Below are 27,938 nucleotides of genomic sequence, written 5' to 3'. Positions count from 1 at the left end.
AGCAGCAGTACATCTTCTGAGCAAAAAAACCCGTTTTTTTTAAGTTCAAAAAGTACTGCGATATGCTAATAGATTCTATTTACAGTTAGCTCCTATAGTCTCTCAACATACAGGCTAGGCCCCACCCATTGGAATACCACAATAGGCTTGTGGCGAGTAAAATATCGTGTTACATGTAGGATACTTTCATTCAGTTATTTCATTTGTAAATGTTAATTCATAATTTATCAAATGTAGATGTATATTTATTTGCTCCCTCCGTGATTTGTGAGAACCGACCTTCTTAGCCTGCTAGGTATGATTATAGCTGTATACTTCCTACACTTATTTTGATCCCAAACGTCACTTGAGAGTTATAAAATTGCATAGTATGCAAAGAACCCGCCCCAGGAGTGGTTAACTCCTATCTCAAAGATTAAAAATAATCCAGCAGGTCACAGAGGTGCAAATCTGTCACCTGAGAAATTTAACTAGGAGTTAATTAATCCCTGTAATTTGCATGAGATCTTCCTCATAATGTCAACAGTGTTCCAGTTTGTCTGCAGCCAATCTATCACAAACCATTATTTCCAAATCAGTAGGCTTTTTGGAATATTTAATAAAAAATATTACATTTTGAATACAAAAGCATTAATAGTTGAATCCCCAGAGAGACTACAACTAAAGAGCAATTGAAAATAAGTGCCACTACATTTGATCCCAAAGATTATCGCTGATGATCCTTCTCTGGTGCTCTTGCTCTTCGTTGACGTTCTCTTTTTACATATTCTGTATAATCCTCTTCATCCTTTATGCACACAAAATGTAACAGATTAATGCATGACATTCTTAAAGCTGCAACAGCAGAAAGAACAAACGATATCTTCTTAACCCTCACCTTTGAGCGTAGATTACATCAGTGCATTTGCTGCGTATTTCTGTGCAATGTTACTGATTATGTGTACATATCATGTTTAATATATATGTTTCTGTTATGGTTAATACACCACTACGTAGAAGCTCTTTATTCCAAATTATATTTTAATGCTAAAATATTATAATTATTGTTATCCATGAATTTTAAAATGTACTGTTTTCCACAAAAAAAATAGTAAAGCACCTTATTATTTCTTGAATAAGATGTTGAATTATGATCATTTACTTGCATTCCAGAACAAAAACATTTGTTTTAGTGGCTGAATGTGATGCTGGATTAATTTCTGACTTCTCAGATAAGCTCAGTGAGTTTGATTGAATGTGGGGATACAACAGTCAATTCAATGTAGTGCAAAAACGGTAGCGCATCGAGCGCTCGCCGAAAATGAAAGAATCCACATTCATGACGGTCTCTGAGACAAACAGGGGAAGACTAAGCGTTCTCACGGTGTGGTGAAGTGCGGCTTGGAGTCAATAGCCGAGACTGTAACCTTACAAAATGTGCAAAGGAAGAGGCAGGAAACGAAAGGTAAATGAAGCAGGTGTCAGACACCTCAAGATTTTAAGTGCTAGAGACAGAAGGAAGACCCCTGCTGAGCTTCAGGCAGATATTAATGCAGGGAGCACAAACACCGGACTGTTGATGACTGGAAGAAGGTACCCAGGGCAGACGAGTTTCTTGTTTTTATGCCAGATGCATTGCACCCACAGTGAAACACGGTGGAGAATCCGTTATGGTAATAGGGTTCTATTTGTGGAAAAGGCGTGGGTAAATTAGTGGAAAGATCTCTCCTCTGGACTGAATCCAATTGGTCGTGGGTTCTTATGCCAACAGGACAATGACTCCAAGCGTACTTCCAAGCTGTGCAGAGACTATTTGATCAAGAAAAAAGAATCTGGAGTACTGGATACTGAATACTGGATTTGGATCCTACTGAGAAAATTTGGGATTTGATAGATTCAAAGATTGATTGCACAAAAGTTTGATCTAAAGCAAGTCTGCGGGAACGGCTTGGAACTATTTGGATCTCAATAACAGTAGAGACTGTTGAAAAGAGCAGCACTCCTGATTTTTGTTGTATGCAGCTATACTATGATAATAAAGGCATTCTACTCTATTCTATTCTTGTCTACATTCATAACAACACAAGCATCAATATTTAGAAGCGTGCGTAAACTTATCGGCCATATTACTGTGACGGTTTGCTGTGTTTTGGGTTTGTTTTTTTTTTCTTTTGGCTAACTACTACATTTCTTTTAAATGTATCTCATTTGATCACAAAATGTCATTATTGTTTGAGTTCAGTTTGATTCTTTTTAAAAGCAGCATAGAAAACATAAAGTGTGCCATTTACTAGCACATCATCAGTGTGTGCTGTCTTCTCCATCTCTGAACTTGTAAATGACTCGAAAAGAAAAGTTGGCAGACTCCTTTGACCTGAATCTGTCTCGGAGTAGTCAGCCCTCTCCACCTGGGATACAAAGTTGAGAGGTTCGACCTCATCATGGGACCGACTGTAATGAACACATTGATATTCTGACCCAGTTAGGACAGAGAGGGCTCTAGGGCCTGTGTGCGCGTGTTCAGAGGACACTCACTGACCTGTGAGGAGGTTGCATCCAGCAGATCCATTGTGGGGATTAGACAGCTGGCCTCACCCAAGAAACACATTAGGATGTGGAGCACGTCAGCCCAGCGTCCAACAGTCAGCATCAGGACCATCAACCCCCCGAGGCGCACCGCCACTGTGTTCAGGGCGGCCTGGCCAGCAGGCTGACGATGCTGCTCCTCTGTTTAATCAAGACGCAGCATAAAGGGAAATACTAAGAGTTTGATGCTTAATGATTGCATTAATAATTGATGCAAAAGTGGTCCGACAAGTAGACAAATCTTCCACCCAGACGGGGCCTGACCAGATTTATTGCTGTCACACATGCATTGCAGCATCATTTCTGGCTTTAATTTCTGTGTGTGTCTCACCCTGCATGTACATCACCAGCAGTGTGTAGCAGATAGTCAGTGGTGTCCAGAACCTGAGTGCCTCTGTTGCAGAGAGGAATTGTTGATTGATGATGGACACAGCAGCGATCACAGCCACAGAGAAGGTAATGATAAGAGTCCTTTGCAGCATGGGCAGCAGGCAGCGGCCTGACGTGAGCAGACTGATGCAAATGCCGCAGTAGCGCTGTGAGCTGTGGAGATTATACAGAGCCATGACATGGTGCAGCAAGCCTGTGGCCTGCCTAGCCAGGAACCAGCTGAGAGCTGCTGCCAGCAGCAAGCACAGCCAGCGCTGGGGCGCCCCATCGTGGAGGAAGTGTAAACTGCAGCTGAGGGCACAGCCCAGAGAAAACTGGCTCTGAACTAACAGCTTCTGCAGAAATGTTCGGGACTCCTGGTGAATAGAGGAGAAGATCAGGTGTTTGTTTGTTTTTATAATAGAATCCATTGCCATCGTCACGACTGGACGAAACACAGATGTAACCCAAGATCTGAATCAAGGGATGCAGTTAATGGGGGGAGCATTTTAAATATGACATGAATCGTTCTTACTGGTCCACTTGTAACCCATCCAGAAACACCTCGAAGGCAAAACTCTAGCACCACCAAGGAGGCCACACGGGAGCCCACTGCAGCCAGAGTTCCAGTCACGCAGAAAAACTGGAGCATCCCACGCAGGCCGTATTTAGTTTCCCTCCGAGGACTGGACTTCCTCTGGTTTGATGTGTCTTTGTCACTCCAGCTGGGAGTTTAAAATTAGTAGAACTTTTGAGTTTATCTTGCCACCAAATTCATGAATAAAAAGGAAGTCGATTTCCTCACCTTTCCTCCTCTAAAAACATATGCACTCTCATCAGGGAGCATAGCACTGAGATGCCACATGCACCTATCAGTCCTGCAGGACAGACAATACTTCATCAGCATCACAATTACCAACTAACACAACCCAGCCAAGTTCAAATTCCCCGCCAGAATCTGAGAATATGAACGGACCTCACCTTGAAATAAACCATGCAGGGGGTTTGTATCCAGGGTCAACCACTCCGGTAGGAGGTAGGAAGTTGGAAGAAGCGACATAATGAAGGATAACATTATAACATAATTCTATCAGCTTACTTCAGAGGAGAAAATGCAATTTCAAGGTTATCATTTAAAAAAAAAAACATGGTGAGGATCTTCACATGCTCAGATATCACATTCTGTTAAAGTCAGAGCCATTTACAGTGAAACGCTGCTCTGCTGTTTGTTCCTGGTGCCTCAGCATTGAGCTTTGCTCCACCAGCAGCCTATTCCAAAGGTCATCAGAGCGTTGGTGGAAGAGAGGCTCTTCAGCAGGCCGACTCATAAAAAAAGATAATCGACATTATGAAGCAATGGACCAGACTTTACACTCCAGGATGACAGGTCTTAAGTGGGCTCTCTAGTGGCCTAACAACTACAAAGTCATTTATTCATAAATCTTCCTGAAAAATGATTTTCATAGAGCAATACTTTCAGGTTTATGTCAATGAAAGTCCTTGTTATCCCTCTTTTCTTAGATGTAGCAGATCAATCAGTCCACACCGAGTAGAGAGCGACAGAAAGCAAGGAAATACCAGCGTTAGTAGTGGAATATCTGAAGTTTCAAAAATTGAGATGTTAAAAAATGTCAAGTGTTGAGAGGAGTGTTTATGAAGGTCAGCTGGAATTAGCACTTGTTATCTAATACAGGAGGTAGCACTTCAAATGAGGTCTATAAATATACACAAATCAGAAGTTACGTTTCAATTATAAATCCATGTATTGCCTAATCCAATGTGATAGATATCCTTTGAAATGTTTTATGTAGGTGAATCTGAGTTGACAGAAGGACTCAAATTCAAGGCTAAAAAGTCCCATAACAACTCAGAACAAATTTCATGTGGACGAACATGTCATAAATGAGGCCCCGTGTTTTTGAGTAGGTGTTGCAGGCAGCAGGTTTTCAGTTCAAGTGCAGCCATGAGTGCAGGCACCTCAGCCTAACCCTGCAGAAGGGCTGCAAAACCCAGATAAATCCAGGCCCCAGTCTTCTTGGGGCCCAGGGGCACCCCCCTAAACCCTCCAGGCAGTTTGACCCCTTCTGATACTATTATCAATGGGCTGGAGCCTATCCCAGCTGACATTGGGGGAGAGGCGGGGTTCACCCCGGACGGGTCGCCAGTCCGCCGCAGAGATACGCTCATTGTTTTTCAGTGACATTTTTCATTGCAGCGCATTACACATTCAACACTGTTGCTGATTTTATTATCAAACTGAAGTTACGGACCATCAAAGCTGAAGTTAATTGTTGGTTCGCTGCAGTAATATTTGAAGCCACTGAGTGACATTGCGTCAACAGAGAGTATTTATCTTTGCAGTTCACTAACTAAGTCCTGCCCTTTATCTCTTCAGAGTCATATTAGGAGATGACAGCCACAAAGAGGATTTATGACAGAGTGACCTGAGTGAACACATGAACTATGGTCGAGGTCTCCTACCCCGCAGCAGGCATGGCTCGCTCAGTCTCACGCGTGGCTCCTAAGAGGTCGGGGAAGTTTTCGAGGCAGACAGGTGAGCTCAGCACGCGTTTGATTACAAGCGACATTTTTCTTGGGATTAGAATCCTCAAATCACATGCCTTTGTAAATCTGCTTATTTCAGCTGCGTGGCCGGATTTAGCTGCAATGCTACTGAAGAGAAAGTTATAAAAAAAAAAAAAAAAAAAAAAAAACCGTGACCCGTGTGATTCTTTTTCTTAAACAAAAGGAAGTTAAATAAACCACATCATTTTAAATGTAACTCGTGTAAAAACACTGATGCATCTCATTACAGCCGTCTGAAGCACGAGTGATTTTTGTTGTTGTCCCTAATTGAACAACCAGGATATTTTAGCTCAACACTCTCGTCGTGTGTCATTGCACAAGAGTTTGCAGGCTGAAAAACGGAACCCACGCAGCAGAAGAAAGGAAGACTTCACAAATGGACTCCAGCAGCGCCGGCAGCGTGCAGTACAATCGCTGGAACGAGGACAACATCAACATGAACGTGGAGGCATCCCAGTCCGCCGTAATGAGGTGAGACGCAGCATTTGTTCCAGAATTTACTTGGAGTGTTACTTTACTCCAAAAACACCGGGGAAACAACAGAGCATTAAACACTCTAATGTGAATCTGCCTCCCTTTGTGTCGCATTCAGGCTCTACAACAGCGTGTGTGTTGGCAACACTGGGATACTAGTGAGGACGGCTGGAGCTCTGGCTGCTTTGGTGTCCATCTACATCATAGGGTACTTGACAGGATATTACGTCCATAGATGCTGATGCCGGACCCCAGCCAGGAGAGGAGAGCGCCTCCGAGGTTTTCTGCCAGAAATCTAACCAGAAGGTCTATGAGGTTTATGTTGTAAAAGGTCCCATCTGAACCGCGTAGTTTTCCTAAATATAATCGAGTAGTTTTGTTGTCCAAAGTTAACCAAACACTGACAGCAAACTGATAGATTATTCCTAGAAGTCGATTCGTTTAAACAAAAGAAGAAGAAGTTATTCGTCCGTCTTTCTGGAAGAAAGCCTTTGAGCCTTTTGAACTTGAAAACAGAGTTTGGATATTTTTGGTAAACCAAAGACACAAGCTTGTTTACAGTGAAGTATTTTTCTACAAACCACATCATCTGTTTCAGATGGAGGAGGAAGTTTAATTGTATTGGTTGGTTTCAACTGATAAGAAATAACATGAATTCAGTGTACATGTGGAGGACGTGGGCTTACACTGCTGCTGCCATTACTTGTTTGTCAGTAACATCCTATCAAGGAGGCTGGAGGTGATCAATGTGTGATCCTCTGTGAAATGATCATCTTCATCATCATCATCCCTATTGCCCTCCTTCAATGTCTTGGATCCTCAGAACTCACAATCATCATCTCTTAGATTTGCCATCCGTCTTTTTTCTTCATCAGACGTTCTTTTCGTCAGTCTGGTGAGTCCGACGGCTGCTCAGGTTCCTGCCACAACAATGTTTTTGTTTGTTTCTTTAGTTTGATTCTGTTATTACACCCAATGCATGAATAGGTTATTTTCCATCAACTGCTAAATTTGGGCTTATTTCATCATCATAGTGTTGGAATTTAGTGAGGGGGATAACTTTGATGCTTCTCAGAAGTGGAGTTTTTTTAATTTTTGGTTTTAGTACGACTTGATTACTCAAGTGCTTGTGCAATTCTCTGTCATTCCAATGCATTTTAAAATAGTGGAACTTTATTGTTTCTTGACTGAAATCCCCTTTTGCCCAGTTCAGGAAGTGTGATGTAAAAACATCAATTATTTAAAAAAATGTTTAATTTATAAACAAACTGTTGTTTAGTGTTCTCTCGCTTTTTCGACTTCATTGTTCATCAGTCATAGGATCACGATTAAATGTTTGTTTTAATCTGTATATTACAAGCAACTTTTAATTTTTGTATGTAAATGCACTTGAGATTTCTTAACTGTGCATCAGCAGTTCTGTGATTAGAACGTAATCATCTCTGATCTGGTGACGAAATGATACTTTCACTGAAGCGTTTCAGGACTTTGTCCGCGTCTGCTCTTTGTGTACAGCAGATGCATCGTCCACCTCTTGATCCTTGCAGGTTTAAATCCTAAGAATGAGGATCGAGGGAGAACTGAACTGTGGAAAACCAAATCTGTACACATCCCAGTTTGCTTGCGAAGATCCAGCCAGCTCAGGTGGTAGAGGGGCCATTTGATAACTGGAAGGTTACTGGGTTGATCCCTGCCTTCATCATCAGTGTATGAATGTGAGTGTGTGTGCAAGTTGGCCCCCTTGCCAACAGTGTGTGTTAGTATGTGAGAGTCTCTCTCCCTTACATATAAAAAAAACCCAAAACCCAATCTGCACTTAAAATGCTTTTTTCAAGCTTGTGATGCCTTCTAAGATCGGGCCATGCGTGTTCCGGTAAATGAACAATCAAAACCTTGTGTTTATGGACTCGAGCAGCCTGGCAACACTTGAAAAGGTTTAGTGATACCAAGTGATTTCAACATTGACAAGCTGTGACCAACAAGATCACCAAAAACATCAGCTGTGGTCTGATGCAACACTTCTGCCCTCATTCTTGAAAGGAAAAAGCAGTCTGGAAAATAATGGCCTAAAGTAAATATCTGAAACAGATTACACAGAAATGCGTTAAGCATCCTGAGGCAGTTCTGACATTTCGACACCCTTTGGACGCATATCAGACGTTCAGACCATATCAGATTCATTTGAGTGCTGAAGGACTGTTGGAACATTAGCTCTTTAATGACTTGTCGTGCTCAGAAGTCCATGAACCATGAACAACTGCATCTCATATATGCTGTAATGAAGACACAAGAAATTGCGACTGCTTGATATTTGCAACATGCGGTGAACTGACCAGCAGTGCAGTCGTGGTTTGGCTCGTGCTTGGAATTTTTGCAGCTGTCTGCAGATCACGAGTAAATTATTGCACAACCTTGAGATTACTACTTTATCTCAATATCGTGTGATGATAAAAGGCAATTTTCAAAGATAAAAAGTACATTAATTCATTAAAAAACCAGCTCCCCTTTTCTAACGAGTTGACTTCTGCTAGAGTTAACTTGAAATGACAGCACTAAAAACTAATTACAAGCATGGCTGTTCTCAATCTCTGGAAATACAATGATCGTAGGATAGGGTAATCTGATGCTGCTGTTTAGATCCTTACTATGATTATTAACTTTTTTAATAGCACATCATCATAATCATTCAGCAGTTAAAAAAAACAAAACAAAACCTAAGCGAGATGTTGGAGGCAACATCTTCACAGTGTAATCACTTTCTCTACAAAGACACAGAAGACACTGAACACTGAGAGTTCAGCTGATACCACTGATTAATGCTGTCCTGTTAAACCCTGCTATGTAAACGATCCCACTGCAGATTTACTTTAATGTTGATACAGAATCATTTTAATCATAAAGGTCTGCATCCTGAACAATACAAGACAAAAACGTCATACTCGTGCATGATTGTAATTCAAATCTGAGGCAGTCTGACTCTTAATACCACTCAATCCACCCAAAACTTCATTCCCCACAGAGCATCGCACCACTGACAAACTCCTTCTGTCAGACTGTGGCGGCTCCTGCGGGCTGGTGTATATACAGTACTTCAGATTCGTGTAGACGTGTATCAGCGGTGCCTACGTCTTCTGCGCTCTCTCTTCTACATAGAGCTGCATCTGTTATTAGAGACAGAAAACACTGAATTTCAGTTGAAGACAAAAAAAACAAACAACGTCCCTGCAGTACTCTGTTCTTCAAACATGATGAAGGACATTATTACTCAGCCGTGACACATTTCACAAGAGGTCATCAAATTAAAGAATGAGGCTGAGACGGGATGAGCGCGTCTGCTTGCCCACCTTCACTATATCGGACGTCATGGTCTTCAGCGGGATGAGTCTGGGCTCCTGCATGTGGACCTCCTGCTCGTCAGCAACTATCCAGGGGAAATCCTACCAAAGCAAATTCAAACAACATGATCCATCTTTTTCTACTTTCAGATTAGTATTAGTATCAGCTGCTCTACTGCTCTCCGGTGTCTAGAAATCTCACCTTGATGACTTGGACCTTCTCCATGTTGCGTGTAGCGGCATCTCTTGTGTGTACTAATATTGTGAATGAACAACCTGTGACAGAAAAAAAAAAAAAGGTCATAGGAAGTAGCGATCTGTTCCTAGCCAACGTCAAAAGGAAGGATAGCGCCTGTTTACCACAATGTAATGTATAAAAACCAAGGACATCTGAGGCATAATGGCGCCCATTCTATAGATGAGATACGATTCTGCTGCATGTCTGCCTTGCTGCCTAAACTGAGAGGAGGACGTTTTCTAAAAATGTTGTTTGTTGTACAGTAAATTAGAACACGGCAAAGATAAAAGTTAACACGAAGCATCTTGGCCACAGTGAGCTCCCGAGGTAAAAAGGGTCTTAGAGCTGAAATGAGTTGTAGTCCTCGGAGTTCACAACCATGGTCGCATGCTTCACCTGTTCAACAAAATATGCCAAAAAATGACAAAGGTTTTACTTTTTTTTGTACTTTTATATAAAAATCCAATTTCCCCCTCTTGTAAAATGCACACATTCATCGCATTTACAAACCAATTTTATCATAACGTCTGCCAATCTATCTACTTTAAGCTGCATGCATGTCTATGAGCAAAGATATGCTAATAAGCTAGCTAGTAAAATGGTATAGACTATATTGTACACTCATAAGAGAGTTCAATAACACCTCAGTCATGACAAGACTGGTTTGATTCTGTCCTAATTCTCTGTTTTATGCTAACACACCTGAGGAGGACTATGAATATACTGTGTATTTAGTGAGGTTTTCACTTCGAATGTGCTGTGTAAGATACTTTCATGCGCTGACATCAGGGAAACAGGTTCAGAGATCTAAGCTCCACTCATCCTCAGGTAGGAATTGGTGACATTACCTGGTGGGTTATTATTTAATACGGCATCGCACACGCTGATCTTGAGTATGAAGGCCCTCAGCAGCTGCTCCACGTGGGAAAGTAGTGTGTCTGAGCTGTAACAACAAAAACACAGTTAGCTCCTGATTAGGACTCACAAAATAATCACATGATTAATATTCCTAACTGATTAAATGAAGTAAACAACCTAATGGAGAGCAGTGGAGGCTGGGAGATCTCAAACACAAATCTCTCTACTGGATGGTGCTCCTTGTCCATGATGACCACCACCACCTTCTCTGCATCATTCTAGGAGAAAAAGGAAGATGTCTGCAGTGAATGCAAATATATGACAGCTGATGAGTGCTTCCTTTTTCAACCTGTCAACGTTTGGCCTGGTTTTACCTTCTCAATGAGTGGTTTTACACAATGAAGTGTATCTTGGATATACTGATTCAGCTCTGGGTGACATGACATCTACAAGAGAAACACAACAACAGAGAATCAGAGACAGAAACAGGTGAGTCTCCCTTCCGATGTGTAAAAAGAGAAATAACCCCTAAATTCTCCTCTACCTGCACCGGTACATTATATTTCTTTCTCTTCTGAAATATCCCAGAGGGGTAAACTTCACGGACATACAGGATGAGATGAATGGCGACTTCCAGAAACTCACAGAGGATATCAGCAACCACTGGAAACCAGGAAACCTCAGTAAGACTTCCACAACATCCTCTAATATCAGGCAAGTCAATCCAACTTCAGACCAAATGAATTAGTTCTTAATAACCTGTCACATGACTAGAAACTCTAATGAATCAAACTGTTTGTTTGTATCAAGCTATGCCTCCTTGACCACCATGTTCCCAAGATGCAGTAAATGATGTGCATCATCATTATTAATTACATGACAAGATTTACAAGATAGGAAAATTAATTGTCCAGTATATCATCTAAGCTTTACCTTAAGAGTTGATTCGCTAAGCAGAAGATAGAGCAGTACCAAATTTTCTAACTTTTGATATTATTGTCTTGCATAAAATATTTAATTTTATAATTATCTACTGATTTTAAATGACTGCTTAACTGAGTTACGTCAGTTCCATTGTATACTGACCAGCTCAGCCCCAATATATTTGTTTATTCATGTATAAGTGATGTCTTCTCTCATTGTTGTGGATTAATAAATTAATATTGAACTGAACTCAAACAAGGATATGACCGTAATTGTTTGTCTTACCTTGTCCAAAGTTGAGGTCTTGTCTTGTGAGAGTTGTCATGATTTATTTTCCCAAAAATCAGCACAAAAACAAATTTAAAGGCTAACTTCCACTCACACACAGACAGCTAAGGTTAGCATAGCATTATCGTCGCTTTCCACCAAATGGGAAAGAGGAGAAAAAATGAGTTTAAAAAAAGACGTACGGATGATTAAAAACCATGCAAGTCGAGTGATTTCATAATTTAAAAAAAACATTTAATCACGCTCAACAGAACATTTTTTTAGCATTGCCAGAGATGGATAAACGCTTTTCAATGTTTTGATGCGCTGCTTCATGACGTAAAGTTGTGTTTGCGCCCCGTCTGCCAGTGATGACGTAGCTTCTTCTTCTTCTTCTTCTTCTTCTTCTTCTTCTTCTTCTTCTTCTTCTTCTTCTTCTTCTTCTTCTTCTTCCTCTTTTTTGTGGTAGCGCATTGGCGCATTAGCGCCACTATCCGGAGTGTTTAGTGCGTTTAGTTTTAATTGCGATCTAAAAATCTGAGCATAAGTGTCATACCTATCAATAAGACTCTGAATTATAGATGAATCGATACACTTATACATCTTTTCGAAGAATATAGCAAATATTTGAAGGTGTCCAGTCCCTTTACTTCAGTGACAATCGACAAACACCACAGTAAAAAAAAATATTGCTCTCATGAATGCAGAGATATTGTACATGTGTTGGGGTCTCTAATAGTTCCAGTAACCCTTAATTTACTTCAAAAAATAGTTCGTTTTTCAAATTAATTGTCATTATTTACATTAATAAAATAATGACCACTTTGGTCTGTGTTTTTGAGAGGACAGGTGAGAGAATATTCAGTCACGTTTCCCATATATTTTGAGACTAACTTGCAAAAGCGACTCCAATAAACTTGTAGTTGTAATGAAGGGAATAAGCATCTCCATCAACCTCCCTCTTCCCTTCCCTATCTGTGGCCCCCTCCCTTCCCCCCTCTCCAATTCACATTCCATCCCCCTCTCTCACACAGAACAGCTTTTAAGAAATTATCAATAAATTATTATAATGTTTGTAATTCCAGAGACATCTCTGTATTGCAGCGCGTTCGAATGTGTCTTTTATCATGAAGATACCGGAAGTACTCGTGCATGCTGTTTTTTCCGTTGTTATAGAGGCAGCAATCTCGCAGAGAGCGCAAGTGTTACACCAGTATTAGTCCGTCTATTTATGTAATCATGTCATATTTTAACGGCCTGGCATAGACAAACACGGAAAACTACAAGCAACGCTGTCCTTCTGTGTCAGTTCAACAGGTCGTTAGGTGGCTTTTATTTTGAAGAAACGGGAAGCGCTGATTTGTTATTGACTCGGGCAGCGATCCTTCATGAGATGTGGCAGCGGAGCGGTGTGGAGAGTTGAACCGAGGATGTCTGCACAATGAAGTGATTGTTAGTAAAGGTAGGAGTCTCATTAACTACTAACCGTGCGTGAGATGCTAATAACAAACCGTATGATGACGTAGCGTAGCGTCGTGCAGTTTATATGTGATGAGTTAGGAAGTTCAATACAGACTAAAATAAATGGAGGAAAATGGCCGGACCTAGAAATACCTCCTGTTATATGATGCTCGCCAAATCGCCCACAGAGGAGGGTGAAAGAATGGTGTGAAAAAAACACATTGAAATATATGTAGCCAGCAGATTTAGCATCATGTTGGAAAATAATTTGCTTTAAACACACATTTGTTAGTTACACACAAAGTGTGTATTTTGCAAGGGTTTCATTTAGGTATTCCTATGTAATAATACAGTAATAGGAATTATATAGTATAAGCGTGAACAAGCGTGAGGCTTCCCCTCCATATGCAAATGTCAGTCATACATTAACTGTGTGAGGCTATCTGACACCAGCCAACTGGCTTTACAGCAGGTGTAAACCTCCAGTATCAGTTAATCTCTAACATGTTTTTTTTTTGTTGTTTTTTAAAAGGTTAAACAGGTCATGAAATCATGCCTTTTCTTGAATTTGTAGCAGGAAGCATTTCAGGTAAGAAAATGCATTCAATTTTGTGTCCGAATTGATGCGTTCGAGCAGGTGCAGTATTTGTAAATGTGTTGTTTTTGATGTAGGTGCAGTGGGGCTCGCCGTTGGACATCCGATAGACACCGTGAAGGTCAAAAGACACCGGAAGACAGAAACACAGGTAAAGTTGAACCTCAGCCTTGTCTGATCGTGCTTGTGTTTTATCTGTAGGTGCGTCTGCAGGCTCACTCTCTCTATAAGGGGATTTTTCACTGCGTGGCAAAGACGTACTCTCACGAAGGGGTAGGTGTCATGTCCTCTTCAGATCTGCCAGATCAGAAAACCCTGCAGCCCCCCAACCAGAAAACAAGTGTACTCTGTTTTTATTCTCCCAGTTGCGTGGATTCTTCAAGGGAATGGCGTTCCCTGTGTTGACCACAGGCCTCACCAACTCTGTCGTATTCGGTGCGTACAGTAACGCTTTAGATTACCTCACCCAGTCTCGACGTAGCGACCGCAGTCGCGGCCAGCCCCCCTCCGCTGCTCACGTCTTCACCGCTGGCTGCTTCTCAGGTTTGGTTCAGGTAAGGACTCCTGACTGGCTGCTTTCATTCGCTCACTGCATGCCACTTTACATGGTACTGGTACTTTTCCACCTGGGTTGAAATGTTTGCTAGATAGAGTGAAAAAAAACTGAGTTTTGAGTATTTTGACCAGAATTCCTGCTGCTTCAACTAGAGTGAGGTGCAATTGGTGTCAAAGTCCATCCGCTAAAAGAGCTTTTGGCCTGTTATTATCAGCGTGTGACAACAAGGAGGGGTCATCCAGAGAGAAACGTATGTCTGACATGTAACTGAAGACTTGACGGATAGTTTCCCATGATCCCTCTGGTCTTGGCTGTCTCTTCCAGACTATTTTTGTCTGATGAAAGATCATCAGAGGGGTGAATCCACTGACGCAGCGAGACGCAGTCAGTGTCACGTTCCTATGGCTTAGGGTGCAAATTTGTCACATTTGGGTACAATTTTTGTTGCAGTGTGCACAGGAGTGCCTGACACGGGACTGGATTGTCACTCCTGTCCCGCTCCAAAAAGATTCTTCTCACTCGTCATGACATCTTTACCACGTCATGACAAAATCTCTGTGAAAATGATACTGTCCAGCGGGACTAGAAGAAGAAGCCAGCACTCACAGTATCCTCTCTTTCTCTTAAAAGAAACGGGGTCACCTAGTTTTCCACATTGTGAGCGCATCCTTCATGCTCCGCTCTGATAGCTTTCAGAGTGACAAACCCTTCAAAGCCCCTCAACAACACTGGTGCAGAAAGTGAAAATGAAGCATGAATGAAGGGTCGTTTCAATGATATCAGACACCGAAAGTAACATCTGAGCCTATTGGGAATGAACGCTTTTAGTGGACGGACTTAGATGTGCTCGTGTGCTGTGTAACATTATTTCAAAGCTGTTGTCAGTTAGAGCTTTGGTCTAATTCTTGTGACCCCAAAACAAAAAAGCCCAAGTGGAAAAATACTAGAATTTAGCTATGAAAATGACCCCTGACAAGTCAGTCATAGGTTAACAAGATGATAATGTAGAGCTACAGGCTTCCAGAGGTGTTCATCGTACGCCGACAAGCACTCTCTTTGGTAGAAAGTGTGACTGTTCAAGTTTTTAAAGTGGAGTTTAATATGTAATTGAACTCTCATTGATCAACCGAGGATGAACAGACGCTAAATTTGGCTCTGTTGTTGAGGGCAGAGGCCAGTTTAAAGAGAAGTACATGAGTCAGACTGTCAGGATTAATCTTTGTGATGATGATGATGATGATGATGATGATGATGATGATGATGATGATGATGATGATGATGATGAAGATAGCGCTCAAGCCAACGTGCTTGCAAGTACATTTTAAATTGTACTGTGCTCTACTGTGTAGCACTAGAAAGTTCCCCAAATGATGCTTTCAGAATCCTCTTCAGGATCCAGACAACCAAGAAGTAAAAGATTGTGACTCCTAACCTCATTCAATAAATAAATTCGCAATAGGTTTCATTGAGCACACAAAGAGAGAGAAAAACACTGGACTGCAATTCACTGTGGAGTGAAGAACGGTAATGATTTAAATTGCTGTGTAGTTTATTGCTTTTATATGGGCCAATCTGTGTTAAACAAAGAAAATTTAGATATCACACAGTCCAATGAGACTCATAATCATTGGACAATGCACACGCACGCGCGCACACACACACACATGCACACACAGCACTCGATCAAGGGTTTGCTAGCCTTGGCCCTTGGTCACACCCTTCAGGGTGGTGTGATTTTAAACCCTGAATAAATGAAGACGCTAACAGGTGGCCTGACCTCTCACATGATCTCCTCACAGGTTCTGATTACGGCACCGATCGACCTGGTGAAGGTGCGTCTGCAGGGTCAGACGACGACTCTCAGATACAGTGGACCCGTTGACCTGGTTGCTGTGATCCTGAAAGAGGAGGGTCCCAGGGGCCTCTTCAGAGGAGGGATGGCTCTCGCTCTGAGGGACGTGCCCTGCTATGGACTCTACTTTCTGCCTTACGAGGTCACACGTAAGGCTCTGACGGAGCGCGGGAAGCAGCCAGGTCAGCCTCTGTAAACTAGAGTGGAAACTCACTACAGCCAAAAACATGGATGAAATGTTTGTTTAAACAAGACCAGACAAGCGTAGACAAATTCTGTCCACGCAGTGAGGACAAACACTATGTTCCATAAGAGTAACGCAGTAAGCTCAGCAGTGCTGTTTGCATGCACTTTGAGTTTAAACTATGGATCACTTCAAGTATGCCAATAAAAAAAAACGTGTGTGTGTTGGGGGGGTCTCTTCATGGGTTTTTTTCACACAGGGAGTCAGTCAGTAAGCCCCTGGCATGTTTACACTCTGGTTGCAGCAGAAATTAAAAGTTAAAATAAAGGGAATAATTTGTCGTATCATTATTAGATTCTAGATGTAAGTTTGGACTGAATCTGAACGAATGACCAGATTTAACAAATTTAACCAAGTCCACACCAAAGGTCCTAGAGAGGAAGTGGGTGAGAGACATGAACAGAGGGATGTTGGGTGAAGAGGTCGATGTGAGGTGGCTGACGGTGATTGGCTTGATGAGAGGAGGCGTGGTCTTCATCCTGAACTTCAGTTGTAATGTCACAAACTGTGTCTCTCCTCAGATACATTTGCAATACTGATAGCGGGTGGTGTGGCCGGCGTGGTCACCTGGGCCTTTGCCACACCCATGGATGTGGTGAAAGCCCGCCTACAGATGTCAGGGGCCGGCGGTCGGGAGTACAACGGCGTCCTCCACTGCATGAGGGTGAGCCTCCGAGAGGAAGGAGTGAGAGTTTTCTTCAAAGGCCTTCTCCTGAACAGCCTGAGGGCCTTTCCCGTCAACGCCGTCACCTTCCTCAGCTACGAGACCCTGATGAGGCTTTGGTGCCCACCGGCAAGATGATCTCTTGATCCTCAGTACACTCCTTGACTCATCGTACAGCGCAATGACTCCAGGCTGGACGTCTGTTTGCTCTCGCCCCGCTGCTTTCATGGACCTGAACGTTCTGAGACGGAAGACCGCTGGACGGTCCATTGGTGATGGAGCATGTCAGGCTGAAGCTGCTCGGGTTGTTTTTGATTACACCAGAAACTCCCACCGGGACGAAAAATCTCTTTCACGGGGGGGACACAAGGCAGCAGTTGTACAAAAATAACAATATATCGAATAAACATGAACCAGCTGGACTCAGACTGAGGAGGGCAGCAGCGTCACCTCATAGACACAAATCCACCCGTGCTGTTGTCTGTTATGCTCAGCGATGTGAAACCCACCAAATCATACAGGATGTAAAGGTGAATGAGGGACTTTGCTGGATTAAAAACCGTTCAAGCTGACTTTTTGAATGTAAACGTTTTATTTTGAAAGCAAATGATGTGACAGATTTCCTTCTAAACCTCTCAGTGATTCCAAAAGTCATTCCAGTAAAAAAAAGCTCCTGAGAACTTTCCTGAATCTCGAGACTGTTCGTATTTATATAGGCAGTGGAAGGAAATGCTACACAACTGAACTATCTGAGCGGGAGGCTTTGGCCTGTCTAACAGGACCATCCTCCAGCTGGCACTGGAAAATAAAACATGAACTTCTTGAACTCGCTGTATCTCCTACATTCTCATCTTTTAATCATAAAGAAGTATCCTCAAGCAGCTGTATGTTGAGGATGTTTCATCATCGAGTTCCACGGAAGGATTGCTCCAGAGTCGGAGGATGGGCCGTCCTGCGAGAGAACGACCAAGGGTGCTAACGTGGATCCTCCATGTGTGTAATGTTGGAGAGCACAAAGCCCAGAGAGAAGAGCTCACCGCTGGCTCTGATGCCTCCAGAACATCTGGACATAATTCCTTTTGGTAAATTCATTTTGGTGTCGGAGATGAAATATGATATTTGTGGCTGTTGAGTTTTAACAGCACTGCTGTGGATCTGTTCTGTTACGGATGCTGGCTGCTTCACAAAGCCTGCTTTCATTCGACATGTTTAGTCTTCATTAAGAAGCATTTTACTGCCAACAGTCTCAGAGGCACTGCTGCTGCAGGATCCAAGAGAGTCTCTCCTGATGAAGGAAGGTCAAAGGTCGCATTGGTATACGTTTCACGTCCAGCTAATTATATTCACAGAATGTAAATGGTAGCCCATCACTGCATTTCAGTAAACATCACGGAGAGAAATGAAGCTAGTGAGCTGCTCTACGCCCAGAATGCCAAGAATATTTTGTCTAATCGTAGTTCTAATATCAATAATCAATGTGAGTTCAACGTTGCAAAATAAGATGAGATCATGTGATTTATTGCAGAGTTCCCAACCTTTTTTACTTAATAGGCTGATGTGTTCTTAACAGGGTAGCACCTAAGGAGCGTTAAAATAGGTCGCGGATGATTTTAGCTCATTTTTGATACTCTAGTAATCTATTTAAACTTTTAAAAAAAAAACCACCACCACACCCTGTTCTAAATAAAAACAATACAAACATCCGGTTTAAAAAAATGTTTTTATAGATGTGTGCTAAAAGAGCTTTTCCATTATTCACCGTACCACATGCTGATAGTAGCAGTAAGCCGCTGTTCTCAGATCGATGTTGCTTGAAGGTTGTTTTTTTTTAAACTAATAATTCATTTATTTAAGGTTTGATAAATTAAAAAAAAATAGCTTAAACAAATACTTTCTATTGCAAAAAGTGGGCTTTAGCGTGAAAGTATTTTTCAACCCACAGGAAGGTAATGTCAAACCACCAAGGGACCCCAGCCCAGTGGTTGAGAAACCCTGATATACAGGTTAAGGAAGCTTACTGGAACCAGGATGTGTGTAAATCAGTGAAACATTGTGAATCACTTCCAAAACAAACTGACACAGTGTGCTGCAGAGAAAATAATTTTATTTTCTACACAACAATCATACATCCTCAAGACTTTACATCACTTAATATTTTACATTTCTGAGTTGCACCTCCCCAAATGTACAGCTGGTAACTTCTCTCTCAACAATTTCCACTTTTCTAATCATGAAAATAGATGAGAACTCCACACTGAGCTGGCAGCTTGAGGAAGCACCAGAAAGCTAATATGGAAGGTGAATATAAAAAAAACTAAGCAAAACAGGTTCAAGCATAGACACGCTTTACAGAGAAACTCCTCTAACGGAAAAAAAAAAAAAACGTACAGAATGATTAGCTTATTTGTTGTCAGAGAACAATTGTCAGTCACGTTAAACTATCTGTTAAGACAGGAGGAAGATGCTGCTTCTCAAGGCACAAAACTGCAGCAAACATGACGCGTCGCAGGAACGTTAATGAAGAAGGTCAAACAAGTACACAGGCAGACCGGCCCGGGTGGAAACCTGTAAGCCACCACGGCCGGATGCAACGTATGATCATGATCCCACTCAGGTGTACGCCTGACTATTGGCACTGGGCAGCTGTTACTGCAATGTCTCACCCGCATGTTTCTATGGAAGAAAGATCCATGTAGCAGAAACCAGAGAGTCTCAACTGGAAATTAAAAAAAAAAAGAAAAAGCACTTCAAAACATAATGAGATTGAATTTGTGGTCGCAACGATCCAACTCCTAGACGGTCTCAGGAGTCAAACAGTTTTACATGATGAACTGCTGCTGTCGGTTGACAAATACATGTGCCACAACATGAAAGATACCATTTATTACAACTTTTATTGTGCTGCTTTTTCGTTCATCGCTGCAGAGGAACATTCTGCAGTTTACAAGTATTACAAATACAGTAGATCAGAATCGTACCAGGAAGTTGGTTTATGATGGATGTGCATTTTTTTTTTCTTTTTTAAGCCAAAAATGTTTGGGAGGTTGATTGTCTGACTGTTGCACACGCCCCACGGCCTGAACAACAAAAATGGTACGAGTGTTTTTTTCCTGCATGATAACAAATGTGTAACAAAAGAGTGGCACAATCGTCCATTCACTCTCGAAGCTGCTTTACCTACAGTTCGTGAGCGAGGATCAGCATTCCTAGAATGCAGTATGTGGCTTTCAAATGTTTCACACATCATTTAAAAATAATGTGTCAAACGGAAAGTAGTGGCTGGAGAAGCCTCTCCTATCTCCGGCACCAGAGCCTTGTTCACATCTTCTATCAAGGTGCGATCGTGGTCATTATTATTATTGTTTTTTTACATTGTATTATACAGTGTATGTTCACAATAGTCAAATCTTCAATGTTTCACAGATACAAGAGCGTACATTCAGCTGCTGCTGCACCGCAGATGAGATCAATGAGCTAGCACACTCTGGAACGTAAGACGAAACGCTTACGAGTCACTTCCCTCAACAGACTGAAGGACACCCTGAGCGACATTAGACAGAGCCAAAGATCAAGCTTGATTTAAGTGTAAGTAGCTGGAGTGCGATCAGAGTGGCATCAAACCCAGAAATAAGAGGACTGTTGAACATCTGGTTCCCTTGTCTCAAAGTCAGGGAGTTTGCAATGAAATGCCTGAAGCAAGGCCTTTCGTTAACAAACACGTTTTTTACATTTTGTTGTAGGACATCAAATATGTCCGTAAATACCACAGGGAGTTTTTGAAGCATTTATCTGTCTTTCAGCTGGTAGTTGTTCAAAGTAGCTAAGGGAGACTACAGAGGCTGTAGCTGGCTTTAAACAAAGCTAGCTGTGATGACAGTCCGCGGTGTCGTTCGCTCATAGCACGTTAGCTTTGCACTCCTAGTGATTGCATTTACGCAGCAGGAATCAGTGAAGTGGTGTTCATTTGTGAAGGTCACCTCGCGAAACGAAAAGTGCAAATCTAATGCACTGTTTTGGCAATGCTAACTTTTATGTTGGCCTACAAAAATACCTTGATGGCAGTCTAAGTGAGACGATAGAGGAGACACCCTTCCACAGGAGGAATGAAGGCAGACAAGTTATTTTAAGGTTCCTCTCTAAAACCAGACACTAAATCACACCTGAAGACATAGTGAGCTGGTCCAGGCAGAGTTCTAGTCTCCTTATTGAGACTGAGAGGCTTGGAATTCCTGGTCCGGCAGGAGTGGTTTAAGGTTCTGTTCAGCAGCCATGGCCTGTAAGGTTTCCCTCTGGATCTGCCTGGCTTTGTTATAGAAGAAGACTCCAACAAACACGAGGACGGTGCCGGCGGCGCTGAGGATGGTGATGTGGTTACTGAACACGATGATACTCAGCCACACTGACAGAGCGTGCTTGACAGTACTGGCAACGCTGAAAGAGAGATGGTAAGAACGGTACATGTGAAAATGGGCCAGAGCAGAACCGTGAACTGTGAGTCACGGGGTTCGGACACCAGGAAAAGACGAGTGATCACAAAGAGTTTTTTTTTTTTTTCAGGTTACAAAAAAAAAACAAAAAAACAACGTGTCATACTGGTGTGTCAACATGTCTATGTGCAATGGGTCAAAGTGAAATTCTAGCATAGTGCAATAATCCTGAGGGTTCATGAGGAACAGGTCAACGTTCAATTCCAGAGGTACTTTATGGCCTGTAACAGGATCACATGCAATATACAGAACAAACTTTGCACTTCATTCTAACATGCACTTTACCTTAAATCTCACAATCTTTATTGACTAACTAAGGGTTTGCTTGCTTGTTTGTTTTTTGCAATTAACTGTTGTATTGTGGTCTGAATTGTCTCTTTGTAAATGTGTATCTTTTGTCTGACTATGATACATCAACCTGCCAACAGACTACAGATGGAAACTAGCCTGCGTGTAAATGTCGGTTAATACGCTTCGTCCCTTCTTTTCAATGAATACAATTAAAAAACAAACAAACGGTTATTTGTTGCGTTGTGGCATCACACGCTGCTGCCTGGTGCTGAGACAGGATGGTCTCCTGAGGAGTGTCCGCTACAACAGGGTTATAAAATGTGCTACCTGCTACCCATAGAACATTTCCAGCAATAACTTCCCTATGGAAAAAAACTCCAGTTACCAGACTGGTCCTTCACAGTTCCAGGGCCAGTTAGAGAAGTCTCTCACCTGAAGGTAACTGGAGAAATTCGTCCCATGAGAGCATAGGCGGTGACACTCTGGAGGTGGAACAGGCCGCCATCAAAAAGCAACAACAGGAGAACGTCCTGGCTGAATATGAAGCTCCGCCCACTCTTCCCGATCACCGGAATATCCTGGAAACATAACCGAGGTAAGATTTTTAGTCAGCCCTGTGCCAACTGTAATTTATTTTATGAGGGTACTGAATCCGTTATCGTGAAAGTTGAGAGACACTGGAGCTAATAATCTTGTATTACTGTACTTTCAGAGACAATCATCATGTTTGTATTGTAAACGACGGCAACCCTGAAGACGACAGTACGGGTGCTAAGGATCCTGTGTGGACGTACCAAGAGGAACACCCATGCAGGTATGAGCATGATGACTGCTGCTGCACTGGTGTAGAACTGCAGCTCGGGAGGGCTGAAACACAACCAATCACATACAATTACTACAGCATAGACATGGAAGATCCAGCGTTTATAGCACCAACGTTGAGGTTCACTGTTTTTTACCTAAACTTGTAAGTGTCTCCGCTTAGTAGTTTTTTGGAGAAAACATTCTGTAAACTTGAGACAGACAGAGAGACAGACAGAGACAGAGAGAGATAAAGGGTTAAGTACAGCGCCACGGTGCCGTGGAACGGCGGCCTGGGGTGATCAGTACCAGTCCATGATGTTGGTGGACAGAGCAGCAGAGAAGCCAAGCATGTTGAAGCTGATCTCGGTGGCTGTGCAGAGAGCCAGACCTGCCATGACGGGGAACAGGGAGAGGTTGACCCACAGCCCTGCATGGGGTCACAACAATGAGTCATACGTGACCTGGTGCCAACAAATCCCATCAACCAACTAGAGAACGCACTCTACCTGTGTACTCCCCCAGAATCAGCCTGGACATGATGACGGTGAAGATGGGTGCAGAGCTCTTCACTGTCTCTGCAAAGGACACGGCCACATTCTTGAGGCTCACCAAGCCCAGAACGACTGTGGTGAACCTGACACACGGGGACATAACAACAGTACAGGAATGACGACATCATCAACATCATCATCATCACCATCATCATCAGCTTCTAGGTGATTACACAGAGTCTTAGACAGGAAAAGCTCTTTGTGATTATTCAATGAGCTGTTAAGGTATACAGAAGAGAAAGCGGTTCAGAGAGAGAGTGAGGGAGAGAGAGAGAGAGAGAGAGAGGGAGGGAGGGAGGGAGGGAGAACCCACCTCATCAGTCCAACAAACAGCATGATCATGACAAAGTTACTGGGATATTCGGTCCTGGATTTGTGCTGGTACAAGCAGCAGGGCACGAACATCTTGAGACAGCCAATGACGGTGGTGGAGAGCATCTGAACAGCACCTGAGGAGCCCAAAACAACCACAGGGCTCACAGACATGCAGCTGCAGCACGACGGCTGAAGAGAGCAGGTCAGTCAGCAGCGGATCTCAAAGAGCCACTTCAACACAACACGTGGAGCAGAGCAGCTTCTGCTTTACTTTAGATTTTCATGATTAAGGTTGATCTTTGCTTGATGTCTTCCATTAGCGACAGTAACAATAATGTTTCGAAACTGTGTTAAAGACTAACAGGACGCTGAAAAGGTCTGCAGGTATATATCCATATATCTGATCCATCCATCCATTTTCTTCCTCTTATCCTGTTAAGGGTCACGGCGGGCTGGAGCCTATCTCAGAAGCTTTCAGGTGAGAGGCAGGTTCACCCTGGACAGGTCTCCAGTCCATCACAGGGCCAACACACAGAGACAGACAACCATTCACACTCACAGTCACACCTCCAGTCAATTTAGAGTATCAATCAGCCTCGTCCCCTCTTGATGTCTTCGGACTGTGGGAGGAAGCTGGAGTACCAGAGAGAACCCACACAGGAACAGGGAGAACATGCAGACTCCACACAGAAAGACCCCGAGCCAAGACTCAAACCCAGAACCTTCTTGCTGTGAGGAGACAGTGCTGACCACTGCACCACCGTGCCAACCCCATATATCTGATATCACCAAAAATGCAATATGCTTTATTTGTATGATGAAGAACAGTTACATATGATACTTTTAGAAGTGTAGCTGGACAGAAAAACATTCTCAGCGTCAGAGGTGCATTGTTGCTCGTCCTTACCCAGCATGCTGGGCTCCCCCTCCAGCAGCGACAGAATGTATTTGTTGAGGAAGAGTGTGCAGAAGCTGAAGAAGTACCAGAGGCCCAGGTAGGTCATGGAGCGCCAATTCCACACCCCCGACTCTGCCTCGATCACCGTGGTCTCTGTGACTGTGATCTTCAGCACCTGCTCCCCTGGCAGGCTCTCGCTGCGGGCCAGCACCACCCGCTCCTGCCGGGTGCGAAACGGTGACAGAAGGCGCCATAGCGGGTGTTTGGCATTCTGCTTGGTGCCTGGCATCGCCCCTGCTGCCTGGGGGCCCCTGGAGGCCCGACAGGACAGGGGTTAGATGGAGGTGATGGGTCTTAATGAAAGTTTTTAAAGGTTAGTCCATCTTCTGATCAGTCGAGTAACTGATCTTGCAGTGGCCGCTGGGAAAAAAACTTAGATGCTGATGTCGCGCCTGCAGCACCTGGAATACACAAATATGGTCATCAGGACAAAAACCATCTTTGCATGCGCTGGACAAGAGTCGTGACAAGTGTCACATGAAAAGCTACTCACAGCGTTTTCATAACTTTGTATTTAATGTGCTGATAAATAGTTTCACTGTTGGCCTGATACGAGCCCAAATCACTGGATCTGAAATCCTAAAAATGGATATTTGTACGCCCTATGATCCATTTGCCCAACTCCCAAGCAACGCAAACTCTGAGCAACATGGTGTTAAGAGACAGAGGCATCAGGGGTCACACAGACTGGGGCCCCTGCTGCAGATGTTACATAATCAGGCTGCAAGAATTTCAGTCTTTAGGGAAGGAGGGAATAGAGCAGCATATTTATTTCACATTTCCATGCAGCAAAGCACCACAATATAAATACATTATTAGGAGGTCTGTCAAGTAACTAAAAATGTCCATCTAAATAACATAATATTTGAAATGAATTGATCATCTCAATCGAACCAGGATGTCAATTTTGGCCATGCCGATCAGGATTAGATATTGAGGTAAATATTAATAGATATATATTTTAGAGCTCAAAATCTTCTGTTGATTTCTAGCTGAGACTCATTCCTGCCATCAGCTGGTTAATTCCAACATAAATCCATGCATGGGGTCAAGGGGCAAGACCACCAATAATTATTTTATCTCTACTTTATTAGTCTAAATGCATTAATCAGGTAGTTTGCCCACCTTATTATCTACGGGAGGGAGGACGATATTGTATTGGTGACAGAGATGCTCAATCGGAGCCATTCCCAATAAGATCAGACATCACAAACACAATTTTTTTTTTTAAATCAGAGCATTTTACCACTCACATCACGTTACACATATTTTACGTATGTGACGTCAAAGCGCATCCATTTTTATAATATTTCTGCTTCAAAAACTTGGTTTGAGTAGTTTAATTGGTTAACGCATGAAAGTGTGCGAGCGTCAGCAGAGATTCTCCCACGTAGGAGACACGTCCTCAGGAGAGACTGACGCCAACCTGCACTGTTCGCAATAACGGGACGTGTTTTACACCGCACAAAATAAAGAACGACGCAATTACGAAATAAGAGGGCGAAATAAGAAATTAGAGCATTAAAAAAAAAAAACCCACTCGACCTTCGAGGGACAAAGAATGAGATTTGAAATGCAGCGTTTTGAATCTCGCTTCACACGGGGTTTGACCCTAGACGCCACCTGCAAAAAGAAAGACTCACCTGTCGGTGTCCGTGTGCAGATTAATGTTACAGTAACACAGCTGCCCACCCAGACAGTGGAAAGTGGTATAAAAGAAGGAGGCTGCACGTTGACGTTAGCTAGCTGCTGCTTGTTTAGGGAAATGTGCTCATATGTAAATGTAAACAGGCGAGAACGCCAGCCGTGCTGCCGGTCATATACGGCTACATGAGACAACAACTTGCTGTGTCTCCCCACTCAATCATTCGTCTACCATCTACACGGGTTCCTCATATCTGTACACCTGACTTTTGGACGTGGCTGCTAACACCGTCAAGTTAACCAGCCCCGAAACGGAAACGTCAAAACCTTCAAAATAAACTTCTCAGCACGAACTCACCTGCCTTTCGGGGCAGAAATCAACGGAGTCGTAATGTATTTTGTGTTCATAATCATTCTGGAAAGGATTTAGATCCGCATTTTTTTCATTTGAGCTCAGTTTTGACCAGAAATATCATTTTTGACTTCTATGAACGAGCGAATAATGCTTTTATTTTCTTAATGGGTGCAGGCTTAGTATTTCCGGTCAGATTTATTGGCTTTTGACGCTGCTGCCACACAGCACACCGATGACGCTTTCAGGGTCGTTTACGTTTCCAGAGTGGACTGTAACTTGAGAAACTCAGCTTCTGGTTGGTACTGATAAAGATGAATATTTGCGTTTTCAAATACAAATGAACCGAAGAATTATTTCTGTTTATTGATTTATCAACACCTTCTGCCACTTTGGATGTGATGAATATTCCATCCATCCCTTTTCTATACCGCTTGGTTGAATGATACTGGTTTTTAAGTGGACGGTGGCAGCTACAAAGAACCGATATCACGGTTTGTTATTTTGGTTTTATTGCCATTTTGGTTTGAGTTGCATATTATAAAGTACAACAATTTAATAATGACGACAAACGAGAAACAAAATGACTGAAATTAAACACTTATTACAGAGAAGGAGATACTAGTGAGAGCTGAAGTCTGTAAATGTTTGGTTTTATTTGGTCTTTGGGGAACATTATTACGAAGATTATTTCAACACTCTGAATTACTCATCAGTTGAACTCCTGAGAAATATTGGAAAATAAAAATGGGTGTGTTTCTGTTTTGTTTTTTATTTCCTGACAGGTGACGAACAATACATCGATCTACATCCAAATTAAATGCTCTAAATCACGCATAGTTAGCTAACAGCTTAAAGTTAATTGCTCCAAAATTTAATTGGTGCCTCACTGGCCTGAGTGGTTTGATACATTAAAGACACCATTCTAGCCTGCTAAAGACGGACACACAAACGTTTTTCTATATCTTGGTAAGACAAAACTCTTGAATTTATGCCATGTTTTTGAGGTGACAATAGTCAATAAACTCCTTTACATGGCTGCTGAAATTTAAGTCCATGACTACAAGTTTTCGGAGTACTTGATATGTTCATTTTAGTGTCATCCATTTCAGGTGAAAGCTGACTCTTAATATTTCCTTTTTAGACAGTTCTAAAATATATATATATATATATATATATATATATATATATATATATATATATATATATATATATATACCGTCGTGAACTCCCTGTGTTAACAAAAAATGCCGAAAAATCTGGCGCATCTACAATTTAAGAAAAAGTCCGGAACGATCGGTGACTGTTGTGTCGTGATTAATGGCATGTAGTTCCTGACCGGACCACTGGAGGGCAGTCGACACGGATAAATTAAACTGCTATTGTAGGACTTCATTACTGCACCACAAACCTAAAAAAAAAAAAACAGAAAACGAATTCTTTTAAACTTCCACTAGTGTTTCATTTAAAAAAAAATCTTGGCGGCTGGTTACATTTTTATTGGGTTTAATGGGAATTTCCCTACTGTGACCACTAGAGGACTCCACA

At 42.4% G+C, this 27,938-nt stretch overlaps 5 protein-coding genes across 7 annotated transcripts; 2 read left to right on the top strand and 3 right to left on the bottom strand.

Moving 5' to 3' along the window:
- Nucleotides 1-51: 51 nt before the first annotated feature.
- tmem82 (transmembrane protein 82) lies at nucleotides 52-5,661 on the bottom strand. 2 transcript variants are annotated; one of them, XM_086214332.1, is made up of 7 exons: nucleotides 4,140-5,661; nucleotides 3,916-3,958; nucleotides 3,740-3,812; nucleotides 3,470-3,659; nucleotides 2,897-3,311; nucleotides 2,519-2,706; nucleotides 52-787 (listed from the first exon to the last, which is right to left on the bottom strand). In XM_086214332.1, exons 1-7 carry the CDS (start codon nucleotides 4,260-4,262, stop codon nucleotides 707-709), a joined length of 1,113 nt encoding a protein of 370 aa, XP_086070458.1. In that variant the 5' UTR covers nucleotides 4,263-5,661; the 3' UTR covers nucleotides 52-706. The 2 variants fall into 2 exon arrangements, with proteins under 2 accessions (XP_086070458.1, XP_086070459.1); XM_086214333.1 differs by having other exon boundaries at nucleotides 3,916-5,644.
- Nucleotides 5,142-7,337, top strand: smim1 (small integral membrane protein 1). The gene is made up of 4 exons (XM_086214335.1): nucleotides 5,142-5,224; nucleotides 5,330-5,488; nucleotides 5,842-5,991; nucleotides 6,113-7,337. The coding sequence occupies exons 3-4, from the start codon at nucleotides 5,897-5,899 to the stop codon at nucleotides 6,234-6,236; spliced, it is 219 nt and encodes a 72-aa protein (XP_086070461.1). The 5' UTR covers nucleotides 5,142-5,224; nucleotides 5,330-5,488; nucleotides 5,842-5,896; the 3' UTR covers nucleotides 6,237-7,337.
- Nucleotides 7,338-7,902: 565 nt separating this feature from the next.
- Nucleotides 7,903-12,376, bottom strand: mad2l2 (mitotic arrest deficient 2 like 2). Its single transcript, XM_086214334.1, has 8 exons — nucleotides 11,635-12,376; nucleotides 10,970-11,088; nucleotides 10,800-10,871; nucleotides 10,603-10,703; nucleotides 10,416-10,510; nucleotides 9,532-9,605; nucleotides 9,339-9,431; nucleotides 7,903-9,155 (listed from the first exon to the last, which is right to left on the bottom strand). Exons 1-8 carry the CDS (start codon nucleotides 11,672-11,674, stop codon nucleotides 9,117-9,119), a joined length of 633 nt encoding a protein of 210 aa, XP_086070460.1. The 5' UTR covers nucleotides 11,675-12,376; the 3' UTR covers nucleotides 7,903-9,116.
- A 586-nt stretch (nucleotides 12,377-12,962) lies between these two features.
- slc25a45 (solute carrier family 25 member 45) lies at nucleotides 12,963-18,895 on the top strand. Its single transcript, XM_086214331.1, has 7 exons — nucleotides 12,963-13,078; nucleotides 13,610-13,666; nucleotides 13,750-13,793; nucleotides 13,874-13,945; nucleotides 14,038-14,226; nucleotides 16,028-16,262; nucleotides 16,846-18,895. The coding sequence occupies exons 2-7, from the start codon at nucleotides 13,630-13,632 to the stop codon at nucleotides 17,124-17,126; spliced, it is 858 nt and encodes a 285-aa protein (XP_086070457.1). The 5' UTR covers nucleotides 12,963-13,078; nucleotides 13,610-13,629; the 3' UTR covers nucleotides 17,127-18,895.
- Nucleotides 18,896-19,093: 198 nt separating this feature from the next.
- LOC147256392 (solute carrier family 35 member E2A) lies at nucleotides 19,094-26,328 on the bottom strand. 2 transcript variants are annotated; one of them, XM_086214330.1, is made up of 9 exons: nucleotides 26,038-26,328; nucleotides 24,344-24,795; nucleotides 23,435-23,570; nucleotides 23,077-23,204; nucleotides 22,877-22,958; nucleotides 22,726-22,779; nucleotides 22,561-22,633; nucleotides 22,199-22,344; nucleotides 19,094-21,419 (listed from the first exon to the last, which is right to left on the bottom strand). In XM_086214330.1, exons 2-9 carry the CDS (start codon nucleotides 24,621-24,623, stop codon nucleotides 21,191-21,193), a joined length of 1,128 nt encoding a protein of 375 aa, XP_086070456.1. In that variant the 5' UTR covers nucleotides 24,624-24,795; nucleotides 26,038-26,328; the 3' UTR covers nucleotides 19,094-21,190. The 2 variants fall into 2 exon arrangements, with proteins under 2 accessions (XP_086070456.1, XP_086070455.1); XM_086214329.1 differs by having other exon boundaries at nucleotides 19,095-21,419; nucleotides 22,877-22,997.
- Between the last annotated feature and the right edge of the window lie 1,610 nt (nucleotides 26,329-27,938).

Source organism: Aulostomus chinensis, chromosome 9 (assembly GCF_037954235.1).
Source record: "Aulostomus chinensis isolate RoL2024-O1b breed Wild chromosome 9, RoL_Achi_v1.0, whole genome shotgun sequence".
Lineage (NCBI taxonomy): Eukaryota > Metazoa > Chordata > Actinopteri > Syngnathiformes > Aulostomidae > Aulostomus > Aulostomus chinensis.
The sequence above is the reverse complement of the archived record's forward strand: the minus strand, read 5'-3'. Positions and strand labels throughout refer to the sequence as shown.

Coding starts and splice junctions, on each gene's coding strand:
- slc25a45 (XM_086214331.1), top strand. CDS start 13,630: ATGCCTTTTCTTGAATTTGTAGCAGGAAGCATTTCAG. Junction 13,946..14,037: donor AGACGTACTCTCACGAAGGG/GTAGGTGTCATG, acceptor TTATTCTCCCAG/TTGCGTGGATTCTTCAAGGG. Junction 16,263..16,845: donor GGAGCGCGGGAAGCAGCCAG/GTCAGCCTCTGT, acceptor GTCTCTCCTCAG/ATACATTTGCAATACTGATA.
- mad2l2 (XM_086214334.1), bottom strand. CDS start 11,674: ATGACAACTCTCACAAGACAAGACCTCAACTTTGGACAAG. Junction 10,704..10,799: donor TAAAACCACTCATTGAGAAG/GTAAAACCAGGC, acceptor TTTTTCTCCTAG/AATGATGCAGAGAAGGTGGT. Junction 10,511..10,602: donor CCTCCACTGCTCTCCATTAG/GTTGTTTACTTC, acceptor TTGTTGTTACAG/CTCAGACACACTACTTTCCC.
- smim1 (XM_086214335.1), top strand. CDS start 5,897: ATGGACTCCAGCAGCGCCGGCAGCGTGCAGTACAATCGCTGGAACGAG. Junction 5,992..6,112: donor TCCCAGTCCGCCGTAATGAG/GTGAGACGCAGC, acceptor TGTCGCATTCAG/GCTCTACAACAGCGTGTGTG.
- LOC147256392 (XM_086214329.1), bottom strand. CDS start 24,623: ATGCCAGGCACCAAGCAGAATGCCAAACACCCGCTATGGCGCCTTCTG. Junction 22,998..23,076: donor GATTCTGGGGGAGTACACAG/GTAGAGTGCGTT, acceptor GACCCCATGCAG/GGCTGTGGGTCAACCTCTCC. Junction 22,780..22,876: donor TCCACCAACATCATGGACTG/GTACTGATCACC, acceptor GTCTGTCTCAAG/TTTACAGAATGTTTTCTCCA.
- tmem82 (XM_086214332.1), bottom strand. CDS start 4,262: ATGAGTCGGCCTGCTGAAGAGCCTCTCTTCCACCAACGCTCTGATGAC. Junction 3,959..4,139: donor CAGCAGAGCAGCGTTTCACT/GTAAATGGCTCT, acceptor CTCCTACCGGAG/TGGTTGACCCTGGATACAAA. Junction 2,707..2,896: donor GCTGGTGATGTACATGCAGG/GTGAGACACACA, acceptor TTGATTAAACAG/AGGAGCAGCATCGTCAGCCT.